Source organism: Bos taurus, chromosome 18 (genome assembly GCF_002263795.3).
Source record: "Bos taurus isolate L1 Dominette 01449 registration number 42190680 breed Hereford chromosome 18, ARS-UCD2.0, whole genome shotgun sequence".
NCBI lineage: Eukaryota > Metazoa > Chordata > Mammalia > Artiodactyla > Bovidae > Bos > Bos taurus.
The window spans coordinates 65,544,253-65,571,316 of record NC_037345.1 but is presented as its reverse complement, the minus strand read 5'-3'; the positions used below and the strand labels follow the sequence as shown (position 1 = coordinate 65,571,316).

General features: G+C 47.8%; 1 protein-coding gene and 1 non-coding gene across 8 annotated transcripts; both read right to left on the bottom strand.

Annotated features, from left to right (window-relative positions):
• Positions 1 to 2,083: 2,083 nt before the first annotated feature.
• ZNF274 (zinc finger protein 274) lies at positions 2,084 to 25,381 on the bottom strand. 7 transcript variants are annotated; one of them, NM_001101153.1, is given in 8 exon segments: positions 2,084 to 3,400; positions 3,806 to 3,932; positions 4,850 to 4,935; positions 7,701 to 8,183; positions 22,882 to 22,977; positions 23,714 to 23,840; positions 24,571 to 24,646; positions 25,062 to 25,381. In NM_001101153.1, coding segments are annotated over 7 exon segments (1,863 nt in total). In that variant the 5' UTR covers positions 24,604 to 24,646; positions 25,062 to 25,381; the 3' UTR covers positions 2,084 to 2,489.
• LOC112442477 (U6 spliceosomal RNA) lies at positions 17,634 to 17,735 on the bottom strand. The gene has a single exon (XR_003030566.1). It is a non-coding gene; the product is annotated as a U6 spliceosomal RNA (small nuclear RNA).
• Positions 25,382 to 27,064: the final 1,683 nt, after the last annotated feature.

Here is a 27,064-nt window from a genome sequence, read left to right as displayed (position 1 = left end):
AAAACTGTTAATGGTTTTCTTCAAGGATGAGTTCTCTGATATGCAGCAAGGGAAGAGCGCCAAGTGAAAGCATGTCTGCACTGATTGTATGCAGAAGGTTTCTTTCACTATGAATTCTCTGGTGTTCCGTAACTCAGATGGTCTGCTGAAGGCTTTTTCATGTTACATTCATGTGGTTTTTCCACCTATATATGAATTTTCTGATTCACACTAAGATCAAAATCTCCATCTAAAGATTTCCCACATTGGTTACATTTACAGAGATTCTCTCCAATATGGATTCTTTGATGTCCAATAAGGTGAGAATTCCATTGGGAATACTTTTCCCATGACATTTATGAAGTTTTCCTCCAGTGTGAGTTCTCTGAAGTAACACTTCAAAGTGAGAACTCCAACTGAAGCATTTCCCAACTGATTACACTTTCCCAATGAAGAGAAAGGCTTCTTTCTCTTCAGTGTGAGTTCTTTGATGTGAAGTTACATCAGAGCTCTGAAGGAAAGATTTCTTATATTAATTGTACTCATTAAGACTTCTCTCCATTCTTTGATAGACATTAAAATAAATGACTGAAAGACTTCCCACATTGATTGCAAAAGAACAGTTTTTCCTCAGTATGAGTTTTCTGATGCCTAATTAGTTGATAATTCCCACAGAAAGCCTCCCACATTCATGGCATTCATGGAGCCTTTCTGTAGTACAAATTATGTAATGTCAACAGGTAGGAGCACCCGGTGAAAGACTTCCCACCATTGATCACATTATGCAGTTTTTCTTAGATATGAGAACTCCACTTAATAGATTTACCACACTAATCTTGTCAGTCTCCAGTATGAGTTAAGTCCTATAATTCCAGACATAAACACACACCTCCAATTTTTAGTGTCCTTTGAGGGAGTGTTTCAAACTTGACACTAACCTCCAGTAGGTCTTGACATACACAAATATCATGAACAATGCTGGAAGTGGCAATTGTGAATGAACAGCAAGGAGAAGGAAGACCATATAATTTGGTGGATGAAGATCCTGAGGAATTGGTCATCCATTAGCTCATTCTATACTCTGAAAAAGTTCCACTCTCATACACCAAAGTCCTTATTTGACCCTTATTAGAGCCCTGAAAAATTGCTTTAATCCTGTTTCACCTTTACCTTCTATTTTCCGTTGGCCATATTTTTCCAATTACAATCTAAGCCGCTAGGGGCTGGAAGATGATTCTCACGTGGCCTTTGAATTCTTTCCTGTAGGCATTCAAGGCCTGCTTGTTGAGCAAATAACTAAATATATGTAGATCTCTTGGCTCTGCTGCTCACCGGTTCTGTCCCCACAAATAGGAAGAAGACTGCCAACCTGGGAAGGTTATTGTGCACACCAAGAAGATACTGAAGCCGCATGGGAGCTGTCTTGGTTGTCTAGATGGTTGGCATTCATTAAATTCCAGCTCCAAAAGAACAGCTGTAATGGTGGTTGTTTCTATGTTCTGTGATCTGTGGATATGAGACAGAAGAAAACCAGATCTTAGCTTCTCCATTTTCTCCAGCCTTCAGCTGACACAATGTAATAAATCCCGCATCATTTTATGCTATATTAAGTGTGAACTCTTACATTCACATCAGAGATGAGGTGTCTCTGGCCTTCCGAAGCAGTCAACTTATGACATGAAGTTACCCATAGCCTGAAATCTTTCCCAACTGAGCCTTTATTACTTTCACGTTTCCTTTAGTGAGACAGTGGTGAGTACAGAGGCTCCTGCCATGAGACTAGGGCACTGCCTGCCCTCCTGGTGGCATCATCCACCATTCCCTGGTTGATCATCCTCTAGCTCACCATCCAGGCTGCTCATATAATCCTGACAGATGTCCATTCATCTGAAGGAGGTCCATGCAACACCCGCCCTCCTACCTGCTGATCATGCTCCCAGAGCATTTCCTTCACCTGCCTCCCCACACACTCCCCTTATGCACTCTGGGACAAATTCCCACATCCACCCAGGGCCCATCCTTTTGTTTTAACATTGCTTCTTTTAACTAAGTCATTAGTGAAAAGATGTTTAAATAGGTGGAAAAAAACACACAGAGACCCTACTACAGAAATATATAGTTTATTTATCCAAGTTCTCTTTCAACCCTTGTCCATATGCATAAATACTTTACCACAAACATCAGTGCACAGACTTCTTGGTATCTGTTTTTTTAAACTTACGTTACAAGCATTTTCAGGTTTCACTAGTTATTACTTTTAACAACCAATGAACAAACAAATTAGAACGGCAAATCAACTGAGCAAACACCTAGGAGCGACTGATGTATTCATTAGCAGTAACTCCCCACTGGTTTTCTTAAGTGCAGGGCGGTGTTCCTGGTCGTCCTTGGGTCTTGAGAATTTCATCACCAGCGACTTTCATTCATATCCGAATCCCAACCAGGTTTCCTCAGGTGACACTGCTGCAACGGTGACGCCTCCTCAAACGGCTTGAGAGCTGGGAGGCAGGCTATTTCTTCTTGCATTTCACCCTGCTGTGCGTTTTCTGGTGCCCTATCAGGTGCGAGCTCTGCGTGAAGGCCTTTCCGCACTTGCTACAGGAGTAGGGGCGCTCGCCGGTGTGAGTCCTCTGATGCCGGATGAGATGGGAGCTCTGGCGGAAGGCTTTGCCGCAGTCCGGACACGGGTAGGGCTTGGCCCCGGTGTGGGTCCGCAGGTGCTGGGAGATGGCCGAGCGGTCGTTGAAAGTCCTCCCGCACTCGTGACACACGAAGGGTCTCTCCCCAGTGTGAACCCTCTGGTGCTGCCTGAGGGAGGAGCTCTGCACGAACGCCTTCCCGCAGTCCCGACACACATAGGGCTTCTCTCCCGTGTGGATCTTCTTGTGCACCGAGAAGTACCTGGGATTCCGGAACGTCTTCCCGCATTCGCTGCACCTGCACACCTGGCTCCCTTTGTGAATTCGCGTGAAGGTGATCTGCGGGGCGTTCCGGGCGCAGGGCCTCCTGCCCCCGTCGCCGCCGCTCTCCACAGCCTTCCCGGCGCCGCCGCGCTTTGGAGGAAGCTTTACGCATGCGCCGCGTGTCCCCCTTTTAAGCCAGGGGTCGCGCTTGCGCAAGCGCTTTCTAGGAACAGCTTTCTGAAGGGAGACGCGGCCGCGGTCCGGGCCTGTGCTCGCCTGGGGTTGGGGGCTGTCCCCGGGCGGCTGCGGGGGGAGGGTATTTTCCGAAGCGAGTGTCACCGGTTTCAGCGCTGTGTCCCAGACTCCCGGGGCCCCGGCCTCCAGAGCCTCTCCGGAGGTGGAGGGCCGGGCGTCATCCGCCGAGGACCCCTCCTCCTCCTTCAGGGGGCAGGCGGGCCCCTCCTCAGGAGGTCCAGGCTGTGGCGTTAACTGCTTGCTGTCCAGGGTCGTCTCCCACCCTGAAAGAAACCCAGACGTGTGGACCGCGTTGAGAAAGTGCTGAAACGGGTCGATAATACGACATAATCAGATATCCAGAAGCTTCCTCCCGCCCCAAGTGCAGCCACGCAGGCTGGGGAGGGATACCGAAGCACTGAAGCAGCAGAGCTCAGCAGATGGCTGAGCGTCTGGGTTCTCATATCCCCTTGGAGTTTGGACAGCAAATCAGTCCTTCACTGGACCCGAGGCTGCCTCTGTCCACACCTTGCCTGCCCTTCTAGGTCTACAGCGTCAGCTAAAGGCCTGGAGGCTGCAGGGGACTCTTGAAGGCACATATAGGCCTTGCGCTGGGCCCAGAGGAGGTATAAGCCTGGACTTACAGCCTCTGGGGCATCCCAGTCCTGGGGACGGTGGCGGGGCCTTACCCACAGACACCAGGTGTCCGAAGGTCTCCAGCATCACGTCGTGGTACTCAGTCCGCTGTGTTGGGTCCAGCAGCCCCCACTCCTCCGTGCTGAAGTCCACAGCCACGTCCAGGAAGGTCACTGGATCCTGCAACGTCACACACGTGTCTCAGCAGGAAGTTCACACTCCTTGGTAGGTACACAAGAGAGGCTGGCAGGGACATTCCAACAGAGCTCACTGTGCTGGCACTCCCCAGCTTTGGGGGTTTACTGGGAAACACTGCCTGGGGCCTGTAAGAGGTCCAGTGAGTGTGTTCTGATGAAACCAGAGTCTGGGGCCCAGACTGGAGTTCCTTCACAAGGACTACAAGTGCCACAGACTGCTTCCTTTTCCCCACGACTTCCCACAGGGGACTACCCCTCGGGTTGCCTCGGGTGGGGCAGCAGACCAGCTGCAGTATGGTCAGTCCTTTCGAGACGCTGACCAGGACTGTGGGAGTAAGAGGTCTTCCACTGCCCTAACCCAGATGGGAAGCACTCTGCCCACAAGGGGCAGAGCCTGCTTGAGAAGCAAGAGGCTGGAACACCTGAATACAGCCATACCTGCCCGTACGAAGCCTGAAGCCTGCCTCAGACCAGTCGTTACACGAGACCACTTCTGTGCTCAAGCCAGGTGTCAGCCCTGACCAAGGCCATATACACACCATCACCGGCCACTTTCTGAGCCTCGACAGTCAGTAAGACAGGACCAGTCCTATTTTGTCTACAACCTGGCTCTGGTTATTTTGAAGCAAATACCAGGCTTTGTTTTAAACACCATAAACACCCAAGTCTGTTTCCAGAGAATGAAGTCTCTTTTGTTTTAACTGAGATCCAGCAGTCATCTGCATGCCAGGGCTCAAGGCTGCCTGCCTCTCACTTGGCCCTTCTTCCTCTTCCGTCCAGATTTCCTGACTCCAGGTCAGTGTGCCCCATCATGGTCTCCAATGACATTATGGACACTGGAGGGCAGACCTGCCGGGGAAGTCAGGACCAGAGAAGGAAAGTGCAACACTCCCCACTCACCTCAGGCAGTGCCTTCACGGGCCAGGTAGCTGTGTCCTGCTGAGCTGCGGGAGGGAGAGTGCCGGGGGCGCCCTGGGTGGGCAGTGCTGGGAAGAGATGTCAACACAGGGTTAGCAGGGCAAGGGCAGCCCACCTCTGGCTCTGGGATGCCTGGGGCCGGCACACACCTGCAGCTCATCCCATCAGTCCTTTCTGTGACCTGCACCCAAACCCCACTTTTGTGACCACAGGGCACTGGCGTCCCTCCTGCTGGCCCCTCTCCCTGCCTCTCCAAGGACTGTTCTGGAAGCAGGCCCTCCACTGAGGCAGCCGAGTCACCGCCACATCACCTCAGCAGCTGGCTTCACAGCTTCTCCCCAAACACAGAGACCCACTGCTGGCCTCCGAGTCCTCCCTCCCTCTGTCCCCCCTCCCCACGAAGGGTGGGACTTTCTCTGGCTGCCAGGACCAGACTCATTCTCTCAAACGTATCTTGATGCAATTTTACCAAGTTTCTTCCACCTTAGAAAACAGCTCTGCCCAGCTCTGTGATGCTTTGACGTGACTCTCCCCATGTGTCCCCACACGATCCTTAGGCTTCTATAATGATGATGCGCTCCCCCCCGCGCCCCCGCCCCCGCCACTATCAAGGGGACACATGGTATGACCCAGGCTGGGCCGCCAGGCTGTTGCTTCCTCCTGGCCAAAATGACTGCCTCAGGGACAAACCCCGGCCCCCGCAGCCAGCCAATGAGAGCCGAAGAGGCAACTGCTGGAACATACAGGAAAGAGAAACCCCATGCTGGGAGCCCTATATGGAAACAGTGTGCATTTGCGTGCAGCTCCCAGAGGAATGATATAGCGGACGACAAGCCCTGAAGACGTCTGGAACTGCTGGGTCTAGCCATGCCCGAACCTGAATCACTCTGGACATTTTCAGTAAATTGTATTTCTCCCTTGAACCACTCTGTGCAAGGTTCACAGCAGTCACACCCAAGTTCAACAGAATGCTGACCAAAAATGCAGGGTTCCTTGGAAAGCCTATTCCATTGTCTTCTGTAATACTAATTGGTTTCATTTGCCCCCGTGGTGTGACATGGACTCACTGACTTTCATCTCATGAGCTTGACAACCGTCTTCCTGGCACCTGTATTAGCTCCCTGGTTTAACAAGCTGCCATGACAGTGGCTCAAAATAACACGAATTTGCTGTGTTACAGTTATGGAGATTAGAAGTTTGATACAAACTCAAGGGGCTAAATCAAAGTGCTCCCAGGGCTGTATTCCTTCTGGAGACTTAGGGAGAATGTATTCCTTGCTCCTTCCAGTTCCCGGAGGCTCGCTGCCCATGACACTTTCCTTGTAGCACCCCTGCTTCAGCTGTCACATCTACTCTGACTCTGACCCTCCTGCCTGTCTTCCTTAGGATCCTTGCAATGACCTTGGGTCCTTCCAAATAATCCAGGTTAACCTGTCCATCTCTAGATCCTTAACGTTATCACACATGTGAAGTCCCTTGTCCCTTTCACCATGTGAGGTTCACAGGGTTCTAATGTGGATATCTTTGGGACCCTCAGCCTGCTGACCACAGCACCCCAGACTCGGTGCACGTGAAGAGACCACTCCTGCGGCTGCCAGCCCTGCTCTCTGCCCACACCTGTTTCTCCAGGAAGCCCTGTTCTCTGGATGCCACTCTCCAGGCTCAGATTCCCTCCCTCCTCCTCAAGCATCAGTCAGTCAGTCAACCATTCACTCACTCAAGAAGCATCTTTTGAGTACCGGTCATGGACACAGAAAATGGAGGTGAGCCAACAGGTGTCTGTGCTCTATAGAACTCAGCCTAATGAAAATCAAGTCTCATCAAGGCTGGATCCCCAGTACATCCCAAACTTGTACCATCTCCCTGGCCCACTGCTGCCGTCACCACTCTACCCACTGCTGTCAGATGCATGTTCACTTGTCAGACTCCCATCTTTCTTGCTAGGTTGGAGGCTTGTTGACCTCACGAGTCCATGAATCCTGTCTCAGTCATCACATTATTCACAGCCCCCAATGAGGGTGTGATGTTAGAAGCCACTTCAGAAATACATACACATACACCTGTGTGACTGAAATGGATGCAGCAGGGATCCCAGGATAAAAATGAAGCACATTATCTGCTGGCCTCCATCAGAAATGTGTGGAGGGCTCATTAAAGAACGCAGTGCCAGGGTGGGAGGGAGGTTCTAGAGGGAGGGGACATATGTATACTTACGGCTGATTTACATTGTTGTACAGCAGAAACTAACATAGCACTGTAAAGCAATTATCTTCCAATTTTAAAAAAAGGGACGCAGTACCAGGCCCCACCCAAGAGTTTCAGCAGCTTTGAGGTAGGGCCTGAGGCCTTCCATTTCCACAAACAGGTCCAGGGATGAGGCCATTCTCAAAGTTCTTTGATCTAGTGGTAGTGACAGGTATGTCAGCAAGGAAACATCTAAAGTAGGGGTCCCCATTCCTGGGTTGCAGACAGGTACCAGCCCAAGGCCTGTTAGGAACCAGGCCACACAGCAGGAGGTGAGTGGTGGGTAAGACAGCAAAGCTCCATCGGCTGATCCCCATGGTTTCCATTACAGCCCGAACCACACCCTCCACGCCTGTCTATGGAAAAACTGTCTTTCACAACATTCCTTGGTGCCAAAAAGGTTGGGGACTGATGATCTAAAACTGATTCCCCAAATGGGGTCGGGGAAGGGGAGGAAGCAGATGCCCTTGGCCTAGATGGAGTGGGCGCCACCCTTCTGCCACCCGTCAGGAAGGCTGGGTTCTTTTGCTCCCACCCTCGAGACACCCTCCCAGGAACAGCCATCTCCCCACCCTTCCATGGAACTCACTTTCCTCCTCAGAGATCCAGGTCACGTCCTCCACCAGGGCCACTGCCTGCCGGCAGTCCACTGGGTGCTGCGACTCCACCCATAGCCGCAGCTTCTCAGGCAGTGCGCCCAGGAACTGCTCCAGCACCAGCAGCTCCAGCATCTGGTCCTTGGAGTGCGCCTCGGGCCGCAGCCACTGGCAGCAGAGCTCCCGGAGTTGGGCCAGCGCCTCGCGGGGACCAGCCACCTCCTCAAAGTGGAAACCCCGGAACCTCTGCCGAGCCATCTCAGGATCAGCCGTAGGCTTATCCAGATGTTGAGGGGGCTCCCTGAGAACCTCTGGGCTCAGGCCCTCATCTTCAGCATACAGAGCCCGGATCTGGGCATTCCGGGGAACAGCCACCTCCTGGTTCAGGGTGAGGACTTCAACCACCTCGATGTTCATCAGGGGATTCCCAGCAGGAAAAGGATCCAACTGAGGTTCCAACTGAGCCTCAGGACACTCTGAAAGTCGAAAACAGAGCAAGACAGATGGGCAAAAAAATGCATGAAAAGTTTCGCAATGTTGTTAGCCACCAGGAAAATACAAGTCAAAAACCACTGTGAAATATCACTTCCCAGTCTCTAGGATGGCTGTTATCAAGGATGGGTGGTAACAGCTGTTGGTGAGGATGTGGAAAACCTAGAACTCTTGCACACAGTAGTAGGAATACAGAATGCGACACTACTTTGCAAAACAGTCTGGTAGCTCCTCAACAAGTTACACGTAGAGTTATATCATGATACACGGGTTTCAATCCAAAAGAATTCAAAACACATGTCAACACAAAAACTTGTACAAGAACGTTCACAGCAGCATTATTCAAAATTGCCAAAAAAGGAAAACAAACACCCATCAAATGATAAATGAATAAACAAAATAAGATCTATCCATATGATACATTTGTCTTTGGCAATAAAAAGGAATGAAGTTTTGATACATACTACAGCATGAATGAACCTTGACAACATGATGCTAAGTGAAAGAAACCAGACATAAAAGGCCACATATGTATGGTTCTATTTATATGAAATGTCCAAAATTAACAAATACAGAGAGACAGAAAGTAGAGTGGTTTCCAGGAGAAAGGAGAGATGAGGGGGTTGGGGGGTAACGGCTTCTTTAGGATATAGAAACTATTTTGAAATGAGATCATACTGATGGTTGCACAACCTTGTGAATATAATAAAAACCACTGAACTGTTACTTTCAAAGGGTGAACTTTATGATATATAAATTATTTCTTAACACAGAATAACGACAACAACAAAAAAACCCCAAGAGACAACAAGAACTGTGTCGCTATATATGCCTGCCCATGAGGCGAACTGAACCTGATCCCACCTCCATGGGGGCCAAGAATGAAAATATCTGGGAAAGACAGGGGTGCTGGGTCTTGGCATAGAGTCCAGAGAGCATTTGCTAAACAGAATTCCAGGATGGCCCTGAAATGCTAAGGAACAGGCACAAAGTAACAGGAAACAAGAGAGTTCTCTACAACTCCAAGAATAAATGCTAATTCTGAATGAGTTAAAGATTCAAAAAATAAGTTTAAAAAGGTGAATAACACAGATTATGATTTACTTTCAATTAGACTTGTTTTATAAAGACAGAAATGGCATAGCTGATATCCAGAGCAAACCCGTACTTTCACCGTTGCTATTGTAAGTATAAGTGGTTAAGCACAGCTCTACTTGGAAAGGAATTTATAGATGAACTCAAAGCCTAACAATGGATGCCTAGGAACTTTACCAGATGAATCTGCATATATCCGGGAGCCATCCAGAGGTGAAAACACAACTTCTGTGATACCCAGAGAATGAACACACAGACAATGGCCAGCCAAAATGAAAGTGAAAGTGAAGTCACTCAATCATGTCCGACTCTTTGGGACCCCATGGACTGAAGCCTGCCAGGCTCCTCCATCCACGGATTTTCCAGGCAAGAATACTGGAGTGGGTTGCCATTTCCTTCTCCAGGGGATCTTCCAGGCCCAGTGATCAAACCTGGGTCTCTGGCAAGAGCCACCAGGCTCAGTGGTAGAGTCCGAGTCCACCTGCCAATGCAGGAGACATGGGATCCATCCCTGATCCGGGAAGATCCCACAGGCTGTGGAGCAACTAAGCCTCTGTGTCACAAATAATTAGCCTGTGCTCTAGAGCCAAGGAGTCACAACTACTGAGTCCACGTCCTACAGCCCCAGCTCCACAATGAGAAGCCCGAGCACCACAACAGAGAGTAGACCCCACTCTCCGCCCCTAGAGAAAGGCCAGAGCAGCAACAGCAAAATAAAAGTATTAAAAAAAAAAAAAAAATGCTGGCTGAGGGGCCCAGTGGACAAAGCATTTACCTCAATTGGACTCATCAGTACAGCCATCCCAGCCGAGTCGGTAGGCGGAGGGGCCCCAGGAGGGCAGCTCCCGTTCCAGCCCGGAGACAGATTCTGGCCGAATGGAGCCCACGCTGAGCCTCTGATCCACCTCAGAACAGCTGTACCAGTGCCTACCCCACTTGCTATACCTCAGCGCAGCCCAGGGTTCCCAAGATCCCCACCATGCAACTGATTTGAGTACACAAAGAGTTCACAATGGACGCCTAGGAACTTTACCATACTAATCTACTTATGAGCAGGGAGCCAGCCAGAGATGAAGACGTGACTTCTGTGATACCAGAGAATGAATACACAGATAAAGGAAAGCCAGTATAAGACAACAGAACTCGGAACTACAACTTCTGTGGCAACAAGCCCAGCTCTCAGGACTTGGTTGATAACTTCCAGTTTTTCTTTCTGACCCCCAAGCCAATACTCTCCAATCAGAACCTTCTCTTTTTTTTCACCATGATCTTCCCCCTCCCAATCTGCTTTACTCTCAGTTCAGTTAGTAAAGAATCTGCCAGCAATGCAGGAGATCCTGATTCAATTCCTGGGTCAGGAATATCCCCTGAAGAAGCGATAGGCTACCCACTCCAGTATTCTTGGGCTTCCCTTGTGGCTCAGCTGGTAAAGAATCCACCTGCAATGTGGGAGACCTGGGTTCGATCCCTGGGTTGGGAAGATTCCCCTGGAGAAAGGAAAGGCTACCCACTCCAGTATTCTGGCCTTGAGATTTCCATGGACTGTATAGACTCATTGGGTCGCAAAGAGTCGGACACAACTGAGCGACCTTCACTTCACTTCAAACACAAAGGATGGTGGTTGATCTCCCCTGCTAGGTTCAACTCTTGAGTAATAGCCTCTGCATGTCCTCTTTTGAGCGGGCTTTATTTCCACAACACTCACTTCCAGGGCAATGTGGTAAATGATGGAGTAAAACTGGAAGTCACAGGGAGTATTCAAACACAGGTCAAGAAAATTGTGAAAGATCCCCTTGTGAGCATTATAAAATTCGTACGTTGATTTTAGGGGGACTATGACAACATTGGAATGTTCCTGTCACATGCAGTAAAAAGCAGAACAGGAAATTACTGTTGAAAACGAGTCCCCCTAAAAACGACTTCCCTACCGAGTTTACGCTTAACCTCTATTATCCAAAACTGTATCCCCTTTCTTGTCCCCTCTGACTTCAATTCCGGAATCCACCAGTGTCAGACGACCAAAACTGCTGTGATCGATAGCATCGTATTTTAATACAAACTGAAGCTGTCTGTCCAGGGCAAGATGAGCTAACAGATCCTGGAGCCATGGATCACCTGGCCAGAGACGTCGTGATAAGTCATCTCCAACTGTGCGACGCTATGGAGCCTACTAGGCTCCTCTGTCCATGGGGGTTCTCCAGGCAAGAATACTGGAGCAGGTTGCCAAAAAACAGGATTAAGAAATGTCCAAAAAAAAAAAAAATTATGAACCCCAGCCTCTCCAATCTTTCCCTTTAAAACACTCCTAGGATTTGTCTCCACATAATAAACCTTTACTTTGCTGCAAACTCCCGCTGTTGGAGTTTGGCTTTCTACGCCTGGCGCACACGAGGTCAGTTATATTACTGTGGAGTAACTGCAGCTGCTTAAAGAAAAAAAATCTGAAAGCGACTAGGAGTAGCGGCTGCTTGTTCGCTGTCTCCGTGCTTTCCCTTGCCGTCTGTGGCCACCCAAGCACCTGCCGCGTATGTCGCCGCGCTCTTAGCTGCGGCGGCTGCGGAGCTGGTTTTGGTAGAGCCCGTGCCCACACCAGACGACTGTGTACGAAGTGCGCCCGACCCCTCCTCCCAAGGGTGAAGAATTTAGATGCCTATGCTCCCTTCACAACCGCACCAGCTCCTCTCCAAGTTCTAGGAGCTTAGGACCGCGACTTCCGGCCTGGACGGAAATGCGTCATGCTCCCGCCGCACTACAACTCCCAGAAGCCTCCAAGTCGTGCGACTTCCGGCGCCGCCATGTTGAGGCTTTGGGTTTCTCTGAGGCCTTTGGCAGGATTGCGGCTCACTCGCCTCTCACCTCTTCCTTTCGCGTTCCCTTTCCCGGTCTCCCTGGGTCAGTGCGGCGGAGCCTCCATACACACCTTCCCGAGCTGCAAGTCTGTCTTGTTGGGTGACGTTGGGTGTCGGGAGCGCGACCACTTCGCTCGAGAGTAACGAGCACCTGGATTCCCGACCCATTTTCCTCCCCCGCTCCCACATTCTTTCCTTGTCTCCTTTGGGCTTTTTTGTCCTCCTTTCTCCGAATTTTCTGATTACACACCTCGACTGGGCAGCGGCCTCCACGGACCTCACGGGTTTTGCCCGTTGCTGGCGCGTAGTGAGTCAGCTCGGAGTCACAAGTCGCCCAGTGCCAGCTGGGGCCGCTCATCCAGACTGGCCTTGGGCGCTCCAGGGTTGAAAAACAGCTCCTGGGCCACGCTGTCACGTAATGGCCGCTGCCCGGTCACTCCTTCCTACTTTTAAAGGATTTTTTCCTTGATGAAAATCATGACAGACATTTGACCTTCCATTTCCAAACCCTTCCCCCAACTTCCTCTCAAATAAGGCTTTGAGTTAGCTTCATGTGGATGCTTGCCTGCCTTAGTTCATACCTGCGTTATCTTGAACATTTATTTAGTTCCCTTCCTGTTCCTCAGGATTCTGGAGGCTTATTCCCGCCTCGATGGACATGAGTTTGAGTAAGCTCTGGGAGTTGGTGATGGACAGGGAAGCCTGGCGTGCTGTAGTCCATGGGGTCGCAAAGCGTGGGACCCGACTGAACGACTGAACTGAACTGATTCCCGCCTCCCCGCCCAGTCATTCTTGACTTGAAAGCACAGTTTTTTTCTTTTAATTACAGCTCTTAAGGCTTGGAATTTCTCTCTGAGGATAACAAGGTGGGGCTCCCTAGGGGCTCCGTGCTGGGCCACAAGCACCATTTTGAGCAATAATCATGCATGACACTTAAAAGAAAAACCTTAATTCTCCAGATTGCTTAATAGCTTTTTACTTTATGAAATTTCCGTGTTTTATTCCTTGGTTAATCAGAGGAATTTTTATTTAGTGCTTTCTCCCTTAAAAAAAATTTTTTTTTTGTATTCTACTTCATTCTCTCTAACCTCACCCCTTCTTTAATCTGGGCCATATATTTACTTCCTCCTTATCGTTGTGGGCACCAGGGTGTTTTCCTTTGTTGCTGAATCCAGTGTATCCGCCCTCTCTCTGCTGTAGCAACCCTTCAGGTGGACACTGGTTATGCAGTTATCATAAACACCTACTGGATGCTGTGCAGTACCTGAAATGGCCGCGGGTAAGTGTCACTCCAGGCACCTCAGTCCTCTGTCTCATCTCAGGAACAACTCCCCAATCCCTCTAAAGGGAACCCTCAATGCTGTCTGTATTGGCCCCACTTGACAGAAAAATGAAAGCTCTGTGTAGGCTGAACCTGGATCCACACCTCACTCAGGCGGGGCTGACTAACCTACCCACCTGCCTTGGGAGCTGCATAAAATGATTCCTCAGCCACAAATCCCAAGTGCTGGCTTTCAATCCACCAGCTGAAAAACCCCCGGGGGTGGGGGGTGGGGTAGGATTGGGGAATTTAGTCCCTGCCACCTGCAATTCCCTATCTAGCTAGGGGGCTATTTTACAAACTCACTGAGCCTTTGGGCAAGGGGCTTAATCCTTCTGGGCCTCAGTTTCCCCACCCTAAGTGAATAGGGACCTCAAGGCAGGTACTGGGGAGTTGTAAAGGCTGATGGCAGTCGTTGTTTTCCTCTCTCATGCTGTCTCTGCTACCTTCAGGTAAGCTGTCTGTCTCACAGTGCCCAGTTTTCTAGTGAAAGCTTTGCTACAAGACCACAAAAATAATAGTAACTAATTACAATGTCCTTCTGTGAGCTTGTTGAGGGTGCAGGGGCAGCTCCCCTCATCCCTGTTGCACCTTCCCTTTGTCTAGGATGCCCTCAGCTCATCCTGTCTCGTCCTTTCCCCATTTCTTACTCCTCAGCTCTGGACATCTTGCTACATCACCTTCTAAACGTGTCTCCCCTCACTGGCCTGCTGAGGCTGCTAACTGGGTCTCATGCATTGGAAACTCCTAAGCCAAGCCCAGAGGAGGATGTGCCAAAGCTGTTGATGATCATTACACAGTCGGCCTTCAAATCAGTAACAGCAGCTACCATTTCATGAAACCCTCCAAGGACCTACCTGGGCTTTTACAACACCCCAGCCCCATTAAGCAAGTGACCAACTTTTACACAGATCCATGCTGGGAGAGGCTAAGAATCTGCAGAAGGGAGCACCTGGGAACCAAACCCTGTTCTTTCATGCCTTTTATACCAAAGAGGGCTTCACATAGCTACAATCTTTTCCTCGAAATGTGCCCAAGAGTGTCTCATCCAGAAGTCACTGCACTTGCACCTGCCTGCCAGGTGATGTCTTTCCTAACATCTCTGCTTCTCCTTCCCCATCCAGCTCTCAGGTCAGATGTCATCTAGGAGCTATCTTCCCACCCAGTTCTAAACTAGTATTGCCCAGCCATGCTTCCCCATTCCTGTATCTTCCCCATATATATACTCTATATTGTTTCATTTTTCTTCATACCATTGATTGCCACCTTTAAGTATCTGGCTCATTAATTTCTCTCTCCACCCTCTCTAGAACAGCACTGCTCAGTGGAACATTCTTTGGTGAAGGGAATATTCCAGATCTGCACTGTCCAATGTAGTAGCCATTAGCTGCAAGTGACCAGTGAACATTTGAAAGGCCAGCACAACTAAGGAACTGAACTGGTAAGTTTGTTTTAGTAGGTTTACATTTACTCAGCAACACAGGCTAGTAGCTTCTCTGGAATGAGTGTAAGCCCAGTGAGACAGGGGCCTTTCCACCCTGTTTATCATGGTGACCCTTCCCTATAACAGGACTTGGCATTTTGGCAGGTTTGTTCAGGAAGTATTTGTTGACACAGCAGAGCTTCTAAGTGCTTTGATGAACAGTGCACCAAGACATTGGGCCTTTCAAAGGCTTATGCTTGCCCATATTTCAAATTTCAGGAAATCTCATTGGTACTGAAATTGTGTCCATCTGTAAGTTATCATGGGAAGACAGCCGCTGCTGCAAAGTTCCCATCTTTTACTTGGGAGCCTAAGCAGGTCATGGGGTAAGAGGACCTTGGTTTAAACCCCCACCTGCTTCTTCCCAGACAAGCCAGGTCAGGGACTTGCCTTCATGCTCCCACAGGATGAATGGGGCTGTGGAGTTTCTCTGGGGCTGCTGGCTGGAATAATTATAGGACTTAAGAAAGGGACTTCATGCACTTCTAGCCTTTTAACCCCTCAAAAGAAGTCAGTGTTTTTACATACTTAAGTCTTACATGGCCCTCTAACATAACCTTCTCCAAGTAGAGCCTGCTCATTCCTTACCAATTTATTCTTAGGTTCCATTTCAAAAAAGTATCAATAACAAAGTCTTTCCTCTATGTTGAAGTGGTTATTTCTGCTTTAAGCCACAAGTATTAAGTTTCTGTATTTTATACTCTGTTGTAAGTGCTCAACTCTATTTCAGAGGATACTTTTTTTTTTAAACACATTATCTAAAAATAGATAAAATAGGTGTTCATTATTACAAGCTACAGATATTTTCTCCGTTTCATATTTTTCTCATTTTGTGCTTTAGTGAGAACAATGCTATGTATAGGTTGCAGAAAGAACCTGTTAACAAAGCACCTAGTGTTCTGTCATTGAGTAGCTCATGTTCTGTGGAAACCTATCTTTTAATAGGAAGCTAGAAAATATTCACTGCCTGGGTTAATACAGAGATACAACTAATTATCTACTTTGTTCTTAAGAAAAAGTTGGTTTTAACATTTCTCTTGGGCCAACTTTACACTTTTCCAGAAATCTTTCCATCTTATTGTTTGTTCGTTCCTGTACTTAACAAATACTTACTGAGCACCTATGGTATGTCAGGAGCTGGTGACACAGCATGAAGATGACAGTCTTCCATTTTATAAGCATAGTTACTGGCAGGACCTCTGAAAGTGGAAGGTCACCCTCCCACCCAATTTCCTTCTCTGGAGACAATCACATCCTATAGTTTCTATATTCTCCCAGTGGTAACAATTGGTATATTAATACCTGGTGTATGTTTGCATGTATATTTTTAAGTGGGAAAAAAAGACATTGGTATCCTGTATGTCTGTACACCTTTATATACGTTAAGGTGGACTTCCCTGGTGGCTCAGATGGTGAATCTGCCTGTGATGCAGGAGACCCAGGTTTGATCCCTGGGTTGGCAAGATCCCCTGTTGAAAGGAATGGCTACCCGCTCCAGTATTCTTGGCTGGAGAATTCCATGGACAGAGGAGCCTGGCAGGCTACAGTCCATGGGTTGCAGTCGGACAGGAGTGACTAACACTTTCACTTCACACGTTCACGTTATCTATGTTAAAAGGTATATATTTGTAAGAAACAAATATCTCTTGGTGATTGTTTCATATCAGTACATAAAGCTGGCTTATTCTTCATTCTTTGGCCATACCACATGGCAAGGGGATCTTAGTTCCCCAACCAGGGACTGAACCCACATCCCTTGCAATGGAAGAGCTGAGTCTTAACCACTGGACCATCAGGGAAGTCCCTAGCAGGCTTATTCTTTGACAGTTGTTTAAAACACTATAATGGGAACATGTATTGCTGAATATCTACATAGTTTCTTTTCTCTGTATAGGTTTTTAACTTGCCACTTATTTATTCTTATCTATCCAGAAAATGGGCTCTTTTTTTCTTCTTCATTTCTGACTTACTACTGCTTTTATCTTATTTTTCCTCAGGACTCTTAGTTTTTTTTCTCCTCAAAAAAAGGTTTGAGTCCAATGCTTAGTTCATTTACTTTCCTTCTTTTTCAGTTAATAGTTTAAGCACTTCGGGTCTTGAAATTACTCCGGAGACTGTACCTAGACGCTAGGGAAAGTGGTCCTCAGATAATAGGATTAAGGTTACATGGGTCCTAGAGAGCAAATTGATGGTAACAGAGAACATGAAGTATTCTTGAATAAAGACTGCACAGTATGTGACCACACTGTGATAGGCTGGATTCCTGCCAAAACATGTTTGATAGCCATTCAAGGTTATAGACTTTTGACCTTGTCCCCAGGAATGTGACCACTTCAAAGTTCTTTGTAGCACTATTTTAAGATTTCTTTTATCATCCTCTTGGAGCCTGGCCTAGTCTTCAGACTCTCCTGTTTGAAGATTTCCTCATCTCTTGTAATTTTTCCAACTGTTTATTCACTCAACGGTTTCCTGAGCTGTAACGTCAGTTATTTCCTAGCAACTGGGGACATGTGAAGGAAACTGAAATAAGGATGCCGGGCTCACTCGTGCTACTTAACATTTGTTCTAGATGTTCAGATAAGATAATAGAATCCAAATTGGAGAAACAGAACCTGTTTTACTATATATTCATACAGTTGACCCTTCACATCTGTCTATACTTCACAATTTTATTGTATTTTTTTAAAGTAGTATGGAGGGCTTCACGAATGGCCTGTTATCCTTGCACAGGGGCCATGCTAATCCTGTGTTGTTCCAATTTTAGTGTGCATGCTGCCGAAGCAAGCACTGTACTGCACCATTTTATATAAAGGACTTGAGCATCTAGATTTTGGTATCTGTAGGAGTCCTAAAACAATTCCCCATGGATATCAAGGGATAACTGTCCTAATGTGATCAAGGTTTTAGAGTTTGTCTTTCTTATGACAATCTGGTGTAAAAACAGAATGAGACATTTCATTTGTACTATTCAGTGTGGGTCTCTTCAGTCTGTTTTTCTGTTCTGTCAAACAAGGGGAGAGCTAAGATGAATGATCTGCCTGCACAGATTACGTTGAGAATCTGCTCTCATATGAGTCCTCTGATGCTGAACACAATGAGGACTCCTACTGAAGGGCTTCTGGTCAGTGGGTTCTGTGACTCCTCATGCCTAACATTGATTACATTCTCAGACACTCTTCAATATCTACTTCTATGATATTGAAAACAGCTGTTTATGAAACCTCTCCGCAGCAACTATTTCCCTGTGATTTCAGAGTTCTCAGATACAATGATTTGATGTAAGAACTTTTCCAAACGGAATACAACTGGAATTTTTTGTCTAGTATGAATTCTCTCAAATCAGGCTATAAGCATTTCCTGCTATGATTCCTGGGATTTCTTCCGTTTGAGTTCTCATATTGAAAAACACATGATGAAAAGGACTTCCTCCATTTGAGGTTTTTCCATGTGAGTCTCCTCTGTAAGCTGAGCTAAAACTAGGTTTTCTCACACTAAACATATTTACTCTTGTTCCTGAAAGAATTATCCTTTGTATAAAACGAATAATTTCCTACATCCCCCACATGTTGGTTTTATAGCCCATGTGAGTCCTCTCAGGCTACACAAAAAATCTTGAGAAGAATTTCCTTCTATTCCTCTCAACAATACAATCTTCTTGTACTAGCCTTTTTTTCCTACTAATGTCTATACTAATTTGAGTTGCCACATTCATATTTGCAGGGCTCTTTTGCTTAAATTCTTGACAAACCAAAAAAAATGTAACTGTCCTGCAAGCTTTCCTACAATCATGACCTTCAAAATAGTGTCTTTATTCCATTGCATTGTCCCTAATGTTTGAATCTATATAGATTATGTCTCAAGATATTCCACCCAAGCCACACATATGGTAGGTAATACTTTCTTGAAAGAACATTGAGTGAGAAGGCTTAAGATGTGAGTGCCATCAAATATTTCTCCACACTTATCTTCACAGCATCTTTTCAAATTAGTGCCTTCTTGAAGATTAATTCCATGTCTTAAGCATTTACCCAGGTTCCTTTCTACTTCAGCCACTGTCTGTGCTGCCATTTTTGCTGTCATGGAGAGCTAAGACACATGCAAACTGGGCTGTATTAGTGAGGCCTAGCTTTTGTTCAGTTCGTTCTCTGCCTTGAGGAGAGGCACAGCTACATTAGCGCTGGGAGAAAGGGACCACTGAAGGAGATATTCTCTTAACAGTAAGCAGGCCATTCCAAACACCTCAGACTCCCATGTTTTTATGCACTGCCTGGACCTCAGACAGGGGCATGCCACTGGCTTCACAGACCTTTACATGGGTGTTTCTAAGTCGCCTCCTATTCATACTCCATTAATAGAACCAGTCAGGACATGGTACAGTTGCAAAAATATGTGAATTTAGGTGGAAGCTATTAGGTAGTTCTTTGTATGATTCATCTGTTTGCTTAAAATTATTTCAACATAAAAAGAAAAGCCAAAGAAAACATATTTCCACCCTTCAAAAGTCTTGGCCTTTACCAGACTTCCATGTCACTGACCAATGCCAAAAAGTCCAGAGTAGTAGTACCTCTGTTTTCAGTTCAGTCGCTCAGCTGTATCCGACTGCGACCCCATGGACTGCAGCACGCCGAGCTTCCCTGTCCATCACCAATTCCTGGAGCTTACTCAAACTCATGTCCATTGAATCGGTGATGCCATCCAACCATCTCATCTCTGTTACTGTATTTTAAAAATGAGATACTGATACATTTTAAAAGTGTGCATGAAAAATGCATATAAATACATACATTACAAAGAACAGTCACAAGAAATCCCTTGAAGCCTTCACCTGTGAGCAGTTCTTTGTAGCTTCCTTTCCATGCCCTCCTGGTCAGTTACTCAACTGGCCGCATTGGATCCACCTCACATAGAGAGGAGCCAGCTTCTCCCAGCCCTGTTGGTACTCTCTTGGGGGCAGATATTAACCACCTCTTCCCTATCTGCTACTACTGCAGCCCCCCGCCTGCTGGCATCTGTGCCCTTCTGTCCTCAGAGAGCTGTAAAAAGCACAGCACACACCTACTCAAGGAAGATCAAACCCCCCTGACAGTGGAGGCCCCAAACTTAACTCACCTATCAGTACACCTCAGTTACTTCCTTCCAGCCTAATAGGTGACTTTCCATTCCCAGAATGTGCCACCCTTGCCCCATTCTCAGGGTAACCCCCAGTGGCGTTTCTGCACCAGGAAACGAAGCTCTTCGCTTCTATTCTTGCCCGTCACTGCCGACTTTCTGTTCTATAGGCATTGGCTTAAAATCTTCGCCCTGCAGTGTCCCCTGACGCCACCTCTAGAGTAATTCCCTGTTGCTCCCTGCTTTACACCATGTTCTTTTTCTTCTCTGTCCATACCACTAGTTAACTGGCCTTTACCCAGTTAGATCTGTGTAGCGTGTTGGTAGAAGGTGCTCCTCTGTTAGACGGAGGAGTCTACAATCAAAGGGATTACACTAGGTCTTTGGCTTACTACCAAGTACATACTTTCTCTTTTTTATATTGCATAGGACACGAGGGGCCTTCTACAAATATTTCTAAGGTCAGGGGGAGACAGTGGAGAAAAAACATCACATAAAGGATTCTTTGTGACGAAGCATAAACATGTTAGGCACCTATCACCCCAGGCCTAGCTTGTAACACAGGATCTTTTGTTCTAGGACACCACCCCTGAAAAGCCAGCCTTTCTGACGTGCAGAACCATAAGTGCCCAATGACCCCCATGGCAGCTAGATTCAGGAAACTGCTAGATCATCCAGAGATGCATGGCTGGAAGGTCGTCATCACCAAAGATGCAGGCCAGGTACAGATTTCACAGCTGGACACTGTGAAAGTTCCAGGTAGTTCCAGAGCCACTTGCATTAAAGCACAGAGAACAAAGGGGAACACAAGAAGTTCTCCTTACAAAGCCAGCACACTCTGATACAGAAGTGTCCAAAAATAACAAGCATAAAGAAAACCATCCACCTCCCCAATATAATTTATGAACACTGATGCAGAAATCCTAAAAGTTAATAGACATCAGGATATTACAACAGGGGCACATCTATAATTATGTCACTGTTAACTGTTCAAATCAGAAAATCTCCATGATCACCTTGGAGGGCTTTGGAGGGGGAAAATTGGGGCTCTTACTAATTTTCATTTACTAGAAAGGGTGAGATGACTGTTCCTTTATCCAGATAAAAAGTGATACGAATCAAAGCAGAATCCAGAAACTTTCCCTTTTAAGTTAGAGACCAGATACTTAAAATCATCACATTCTCAGCCCAGTGTTTTGGAAGCAGTAGCTGTGAGGAATGTAATTACCTCCTCACCTACCTTGAATGCAAAAGAAATAAAATAATAATACTTTATACTTGCCAATAATATGACTCCGTACTAAGAAAATTAATTATAACCTAAGAAAACTGTTACAAATAAGAATTTAGCAGCAGGATAGGTTCATCTGCAGCAACTACGCAGGACTGCAAGGGAGGAGTAACCTGAGCAGATAAGATAGCAATGGAGGGAATGCCCAACCGCACGTGGAAAGCCTGCCCCTTGTACACCTGAGCCGGAAGGTGACAGACCAGTTCTGATCAAATTTCTGAATGAAGTTAAATGTAATATACATCCTAACAGCATTTTCTCAATGAATCCTGACAAGCTGATGGTAGGTATTCATCTGGTTGAGAACAAATAATAGGTTTTTTTAATTAAAAAAAAAAAGAGGGCCTACCGTTTATCCAAGATTGTTATAAAGCTACAGTAAGTACAGTAATACGGTGTTTACTAAGATACCGACAGAGATCAAGGCACCATAAGGGGCCAAGAAGGCCTGCATGCAACAAACAGTGACTATGAGAGGATATAGATGGTGTTCCAATAATCAGAAAACGGCATTGAAAAAACTTGTGCCCCACACCAATTACACAAGGAACCCAGTACACGAAACAGCTAAACAAAACCCAAAAGTACCAGAATAAAGTATTTGTACAATCTGCCCATGGATGGCATGAAACCTAGATTAGGAATAAAGACAGATCTGAAAGAAAAAAATCTGAAATCATAAAACTTTATGGAGACTAAATAAAGGTAGGAGATAGATATTGGACTGTTAACCTGCAGTGTTACTATCCATAATATATAGTAGGGTCCTCCCCACCACCACACACAAAAGACAAACCAACAGAGGAAAAAAAAAGGAAAATAGAAAAACTCACAAAAGCAAAAGTACAAATAATCTGTAAACTTAGAAACCAAACTGAATATATCTTTTCCTATCAGATCTGTAACCCTTAAAAACAGGACTGTAAGTCACCATCTACCTTACGCAGCTATATGTATTTTAAAGGAACTTAAGACAACAACTTGTTGCTACCAAATATTTTCACTTACATCTTGGTTGAGTCTACATTCTATTTCTAGAAATGCTATCTACACAAAAAACCCAACTTGATTGTGCAAAAAACTGTATGCAAGGATTTTTTTTTTTTTGCAACCACTTGAATGTCCATCAAGAGAAAAAAGTAAAAGTCAAGTCTACACTGCATGTGTGAATGAATGATGCAAATCTGTCTCCACTGAGTATGGTCACCCCCCCCCCAAAACATAAACTTACATAAAATCTGGCCAAAGCCACACACCAGTTACCGGAGATTACAAAAGGGAAGGGCGATAGACCATGAGTGAAGCAGGGTGAGGACGCCCCTACTGCCAACCTGGCACCAGCAAGAGGTTCCCATTCAGCCAAGCAGTGCCCCCGACTGAAGCCAAGGAAAATGCAGAGCTTGATTCAGCATGTTTGCAGCTACTCCTCACAACACCCCACTAGGGGTTTTCCCCATCCACCTCCTTTGCTAAGACACTAGTTCCTGCCTAACCAGGACTCCCACACCAGGACTCCCATGTGCCTGGTTCTCACCTGAAAAGGTGTCTTGAGGAATTCCTCTCTCCACCGACCACAGCTCTTCCTCTTCCTCTAACTGAGATACCACATCTGGCTTGGAAAGCTGATGTTCTGCCCAAGGGAAAAGAGACAGTGCTTGGGGGTCTGTGTTCGGGAGAAAGTACTTTCCTGCTGTAGCAATTCTGTCCCTGTGTTCTCCCTGGTAGAAACGGCTTCTGGTCTAGGGCAGTGTTGCTAACTTCACCCATCCCCTTTGCCATCTGCTTCCTTTTCTGGGTTCTCTTGACTGTAAAGGAGCTAGTGGGACTTGGTTCTGGTCAGTAAAACACTAAGGGAAGTTTGTCATCTGGGGGCTTATTGCATTTTTGTTTGTTTGTAAAGTGTGCCAGCTATAGAAAGAGAACTAGTCAGGGCTGCCCTGGCTTTACTTTCTGCCTTAAACTTGGATGGACATAATGCTTGGCGTCAGTCAGGCCCATGCTAACCTAAGAATGACAACTTCACGCTAACCATGCAGAGATGGAAGGGAGCAAGGCCTTTGATGATACACCTGAGCTGTCAGACACTGACACCACGTTCTGGAATTCTTGTTACAAAAATAGTAAGCATCCATCAGCAGTTGGAAACATCCCTGATAGGCCCACATCCCTGGTATTGAACACCTCTGAGGGGTGGACTAGGTAAAGTTTCAAAAATTATTTGTAAAGTTGCCCTTTCCCTCAGGCTCCAGGGCCTTGACCCTTGAACTCAGATCCCTGCAGACTGAGCCAAAGCAGACACACACTTCAAAGGCACCACATTCGGGCTGCAAAGCACAAATCTTTATTGACACAGAGGCCATCCTTACCCACTGAGACCAGGTTCCTGTAGTTCTCCAGCATCACCTCCCTGTACAGGGACTTCTGTTCGAGGTCCAGCTTTCCCCACTCATCTGGGGTAAAACCCAAGGCCACATCTTCAAAGGTCACTGGTTCCTAAAACCCACAGGTGCCTGTTCAGCTAGGGCCTGTTGTCACCCATGCTGACAGGAGGAGGAGGAGGAGGGTGACTGACCACATGTAGGCACAATTAATAAGGTGACTCGAGCATTCCAGATATCTCATCACGAGTTCCTGAATTTGAAACAGCAAACCCAAGCTTGATCCCATCAGGTCACAGCAAGTAGGACAACCCATGAGGTCAGAAAACATTGTTCATTCTCTGAAAACCTTTCCACTTCTTAGTAACCTGAGGATTCCAACAGTGATATCAGGTGTATCCTTTCTCCTACGGAATTCCGTGAGCTAAATCACCACACTTCAGCCTGTAGCCTCCATCCACTGGCTATTCTGCTGCTACCTTCACCTATCAGGGCTTCATGCCCATCTCGCGCTTCACCCAGTGACTAAGCTTTAATTCCAAAGTACTACTGAAAGCTAAGTGAAGCCTGATTTCTGCTTACACCTGCCAATGGCTTTCCCCGCTCCGTTTAAAAGATAAATTAGAATCCCCCGCGATATGTCCTCTATTTGCTCCCTTGGAAAGCTAAGCAACTTGCTATCCCTCTGCCCACTAGGGTCTCTCCTCCTACAGTCCCCCACCCCTTACCTAGATGCAAGGGGGCCTGGAGGCACCCCAGGGAACGCGTGTGCCTGCATCACCCCTCCACCCCCGCTCCCAAATCCAGCGGTAGACTCTGAAATTTATCAAGAAACCTCTACTCACACGGAACCAATCCGTCGGAAGCCCGGAGGCCATAACTTCCTCTTCCTCAACGAGTCCCGTGGGAGTAGGCAGAGTCCTAAGAAGGTCGAATTTGGGAGGTGGAAGGGGCGTGAGGGTTAGATCAAGGCCCCCGCCCCCTCGGCCCAATCTACAGGAAATGACAGATCTAACTCCAACCTCGGAAAATGCTCTAAAAAGTCGTCTCCACCTGTTCTCAAACACCCAGAGGGGCAATTTCCCAACCTCCTCACCCAGATGGAGTCGGCGCCTTACCCAGCCCGCAAGCGCCCGGATGGGGTTGCCCCGCCTCGCGCCCCTATGGGCCCCGAGTCCCCGATTCACTGCCCTAAAGGCCCCACGGCGGAAGGACGGCAGACGAGGCTGGCTCTGGGCTCCTGCGATTGGCGGGGTAGGGGCCGCAACTGGGTGCTCCCCGCGGAGCAGCCCTGGAACACAGCCCCCGACGGGCGCAGGTTTCGCGCCACACTCACCCTGCGCGCGCGCGCCACACAATGGCGCCTGTCAGCCCCCGGCGAACTGCGTCAGTGCGTCCATTTGGACTACGACTCCCAGAAACCCCCGCGGCGCGGCGCACCCCACGTTGTGGGCGGTGGAGATCTTGGCGGCCAACTCGGGGCGGTAGGCGAAGCCCCGGGCGCGGAAAGAGTGCCCTTGGTGATCCCGCTGGACAGGAGGAGGCCTTCGAGGGGCAAGTCGGTCCGCTGGTCGGGTCCCAGCACCTGCATGGGCGGCGACGCAGGCTGAGAGGGAGGCTCGCCAAGCCTCGAGGGCTGCAACGCGTGGGACGAATGGGAAATGGAGAAAGGGAAGGCATGGGAGGGGCAGGGCCGGAAGTGCTGAGGGGCGGGGCGAGCTTCTCACACCAACCGTAGAGAGAGGAGGGGCGGGCCGGAAGTGCCTTGAGGCAGCGGTAAAGTTGGTCCCCTTAGGCTCAGCAGTCAAGAGTTGGCCTGCAGTGCAAAAGATACAGAAGACGCGAGTTCGATCCCTCGGTCGGCAAAATCGCCTGGCGCGGGAAATGGCAGCTCACTTCAGTATTCTTGCCTGAAAAATTCCATGGACAGAGGAGCCTGATGGACTTCAGGCCAAAGGTTCCCATACAGCTGAGCACAAAGTCCTGCTAAGTTTCGGGGAAGAGGATACTATGTGTGTGTTCACACCTCTAAGGGAGAGGAAAAGGGGTCGGGTTGGGCCGGTGGGACGTGTTCAGAAAGCGGGACTGAAATCCTCCCGAGCTCCTGGGAGGAAAAGAGGTAAAGGGCCTGCCGTGAATTGTGCGGGTGTTAGTCGCTCATCGTGTCCAGCTCTTTGCGACCCCATGGACGGTAGCCCGCCAGGCTCCTCTGTCCATGGGATTTCCCAGGGAAGAATACCGGAATGGGTTGCCATTGCCTTCTCCAGGGGATCATCCCGACCCAGAGATGGAATCCGGGTAGATTCTTTATGGTTTGAGCCACCAGGGAAATGTGCAGAGGGTGAGGCTACATGTCCTGCAGGCCCAGGGAGGGGAATGGGGTCAGGACTAACTGTCTACTCAAGTTGTGAAGAGAAGGGCAGAGCAAGTGGAACCCAGGCAGCAGAGTGGAGGGAGGATTGTCCACGGGTAAATCAGAGCTGGACGGAGGTTAAAGCAATGGAAGTAGATTTTGTTCAATAAACTTGCAACGGGGGAAGCGGGAGACTCCAGTGTAGAACAGCTCATTTCTGAATACAACTAGAGTAAGTGGGGATTTATGGCCTAGGAGTAAGGGGAGCCGTACCAGTGGGTAGAAAATGAGGAGAAGGAGGCATCCTGTCTGGGGGATTCTAGCTGGACAAAGCTAATAGACGGTTTTAAGGAAGGCAGGCCAGGGTGATGATGTATCACCTGGGGAGAGAGTAGGGGTGAGGAATTTGATCAGATATCAAGAGTAGGGGAGTCTTCATAAACTGACTTAGGATTCTTGCTCAAATGGGATTCTATGAGGAAGTACAGGTATGGGCCTTATGGGGAGAAGGTTCAGAGTAACTTTGCTAACGTTTGGCTGAGCAGAGAATCAGGGAGTTGGTGTGGTGTGGGGTGGACAGGAAGGTTCCTCTGCCCCGGGTCCTCATCTGTGAGCCAGGTGTCCATGTCTAGGAAATGGAAGAAGTCTTTGCCTGCCCAGGACCGGGTGTGTGCACCTCTTCCTTGAGCCCAGTCCACTCTCATCTTTATTTGGAGCCCAGAACAAAATAGTCTCATGTCTTCCTCAAAGTCCAGTATCTGGTGTCCTTCCATCTTCCTGAGGTTCCAGGGCCCAGACTCTGATGTCCTCTCTCCTTCTTGGTGCTTGGGACTCTCCTGAGACCCAGGGCCCAGTGCATCCTCTCTCCACTTTGTAGCAGGTTTCAGTGGCCTTATGCCTCTGTTTGAGTCATCCTGTCCATTGCATGCTATGCTTGTTCCAGCAGTTGTACATTTCTGTGGCCACTGTGGAGAATATTCACAGGT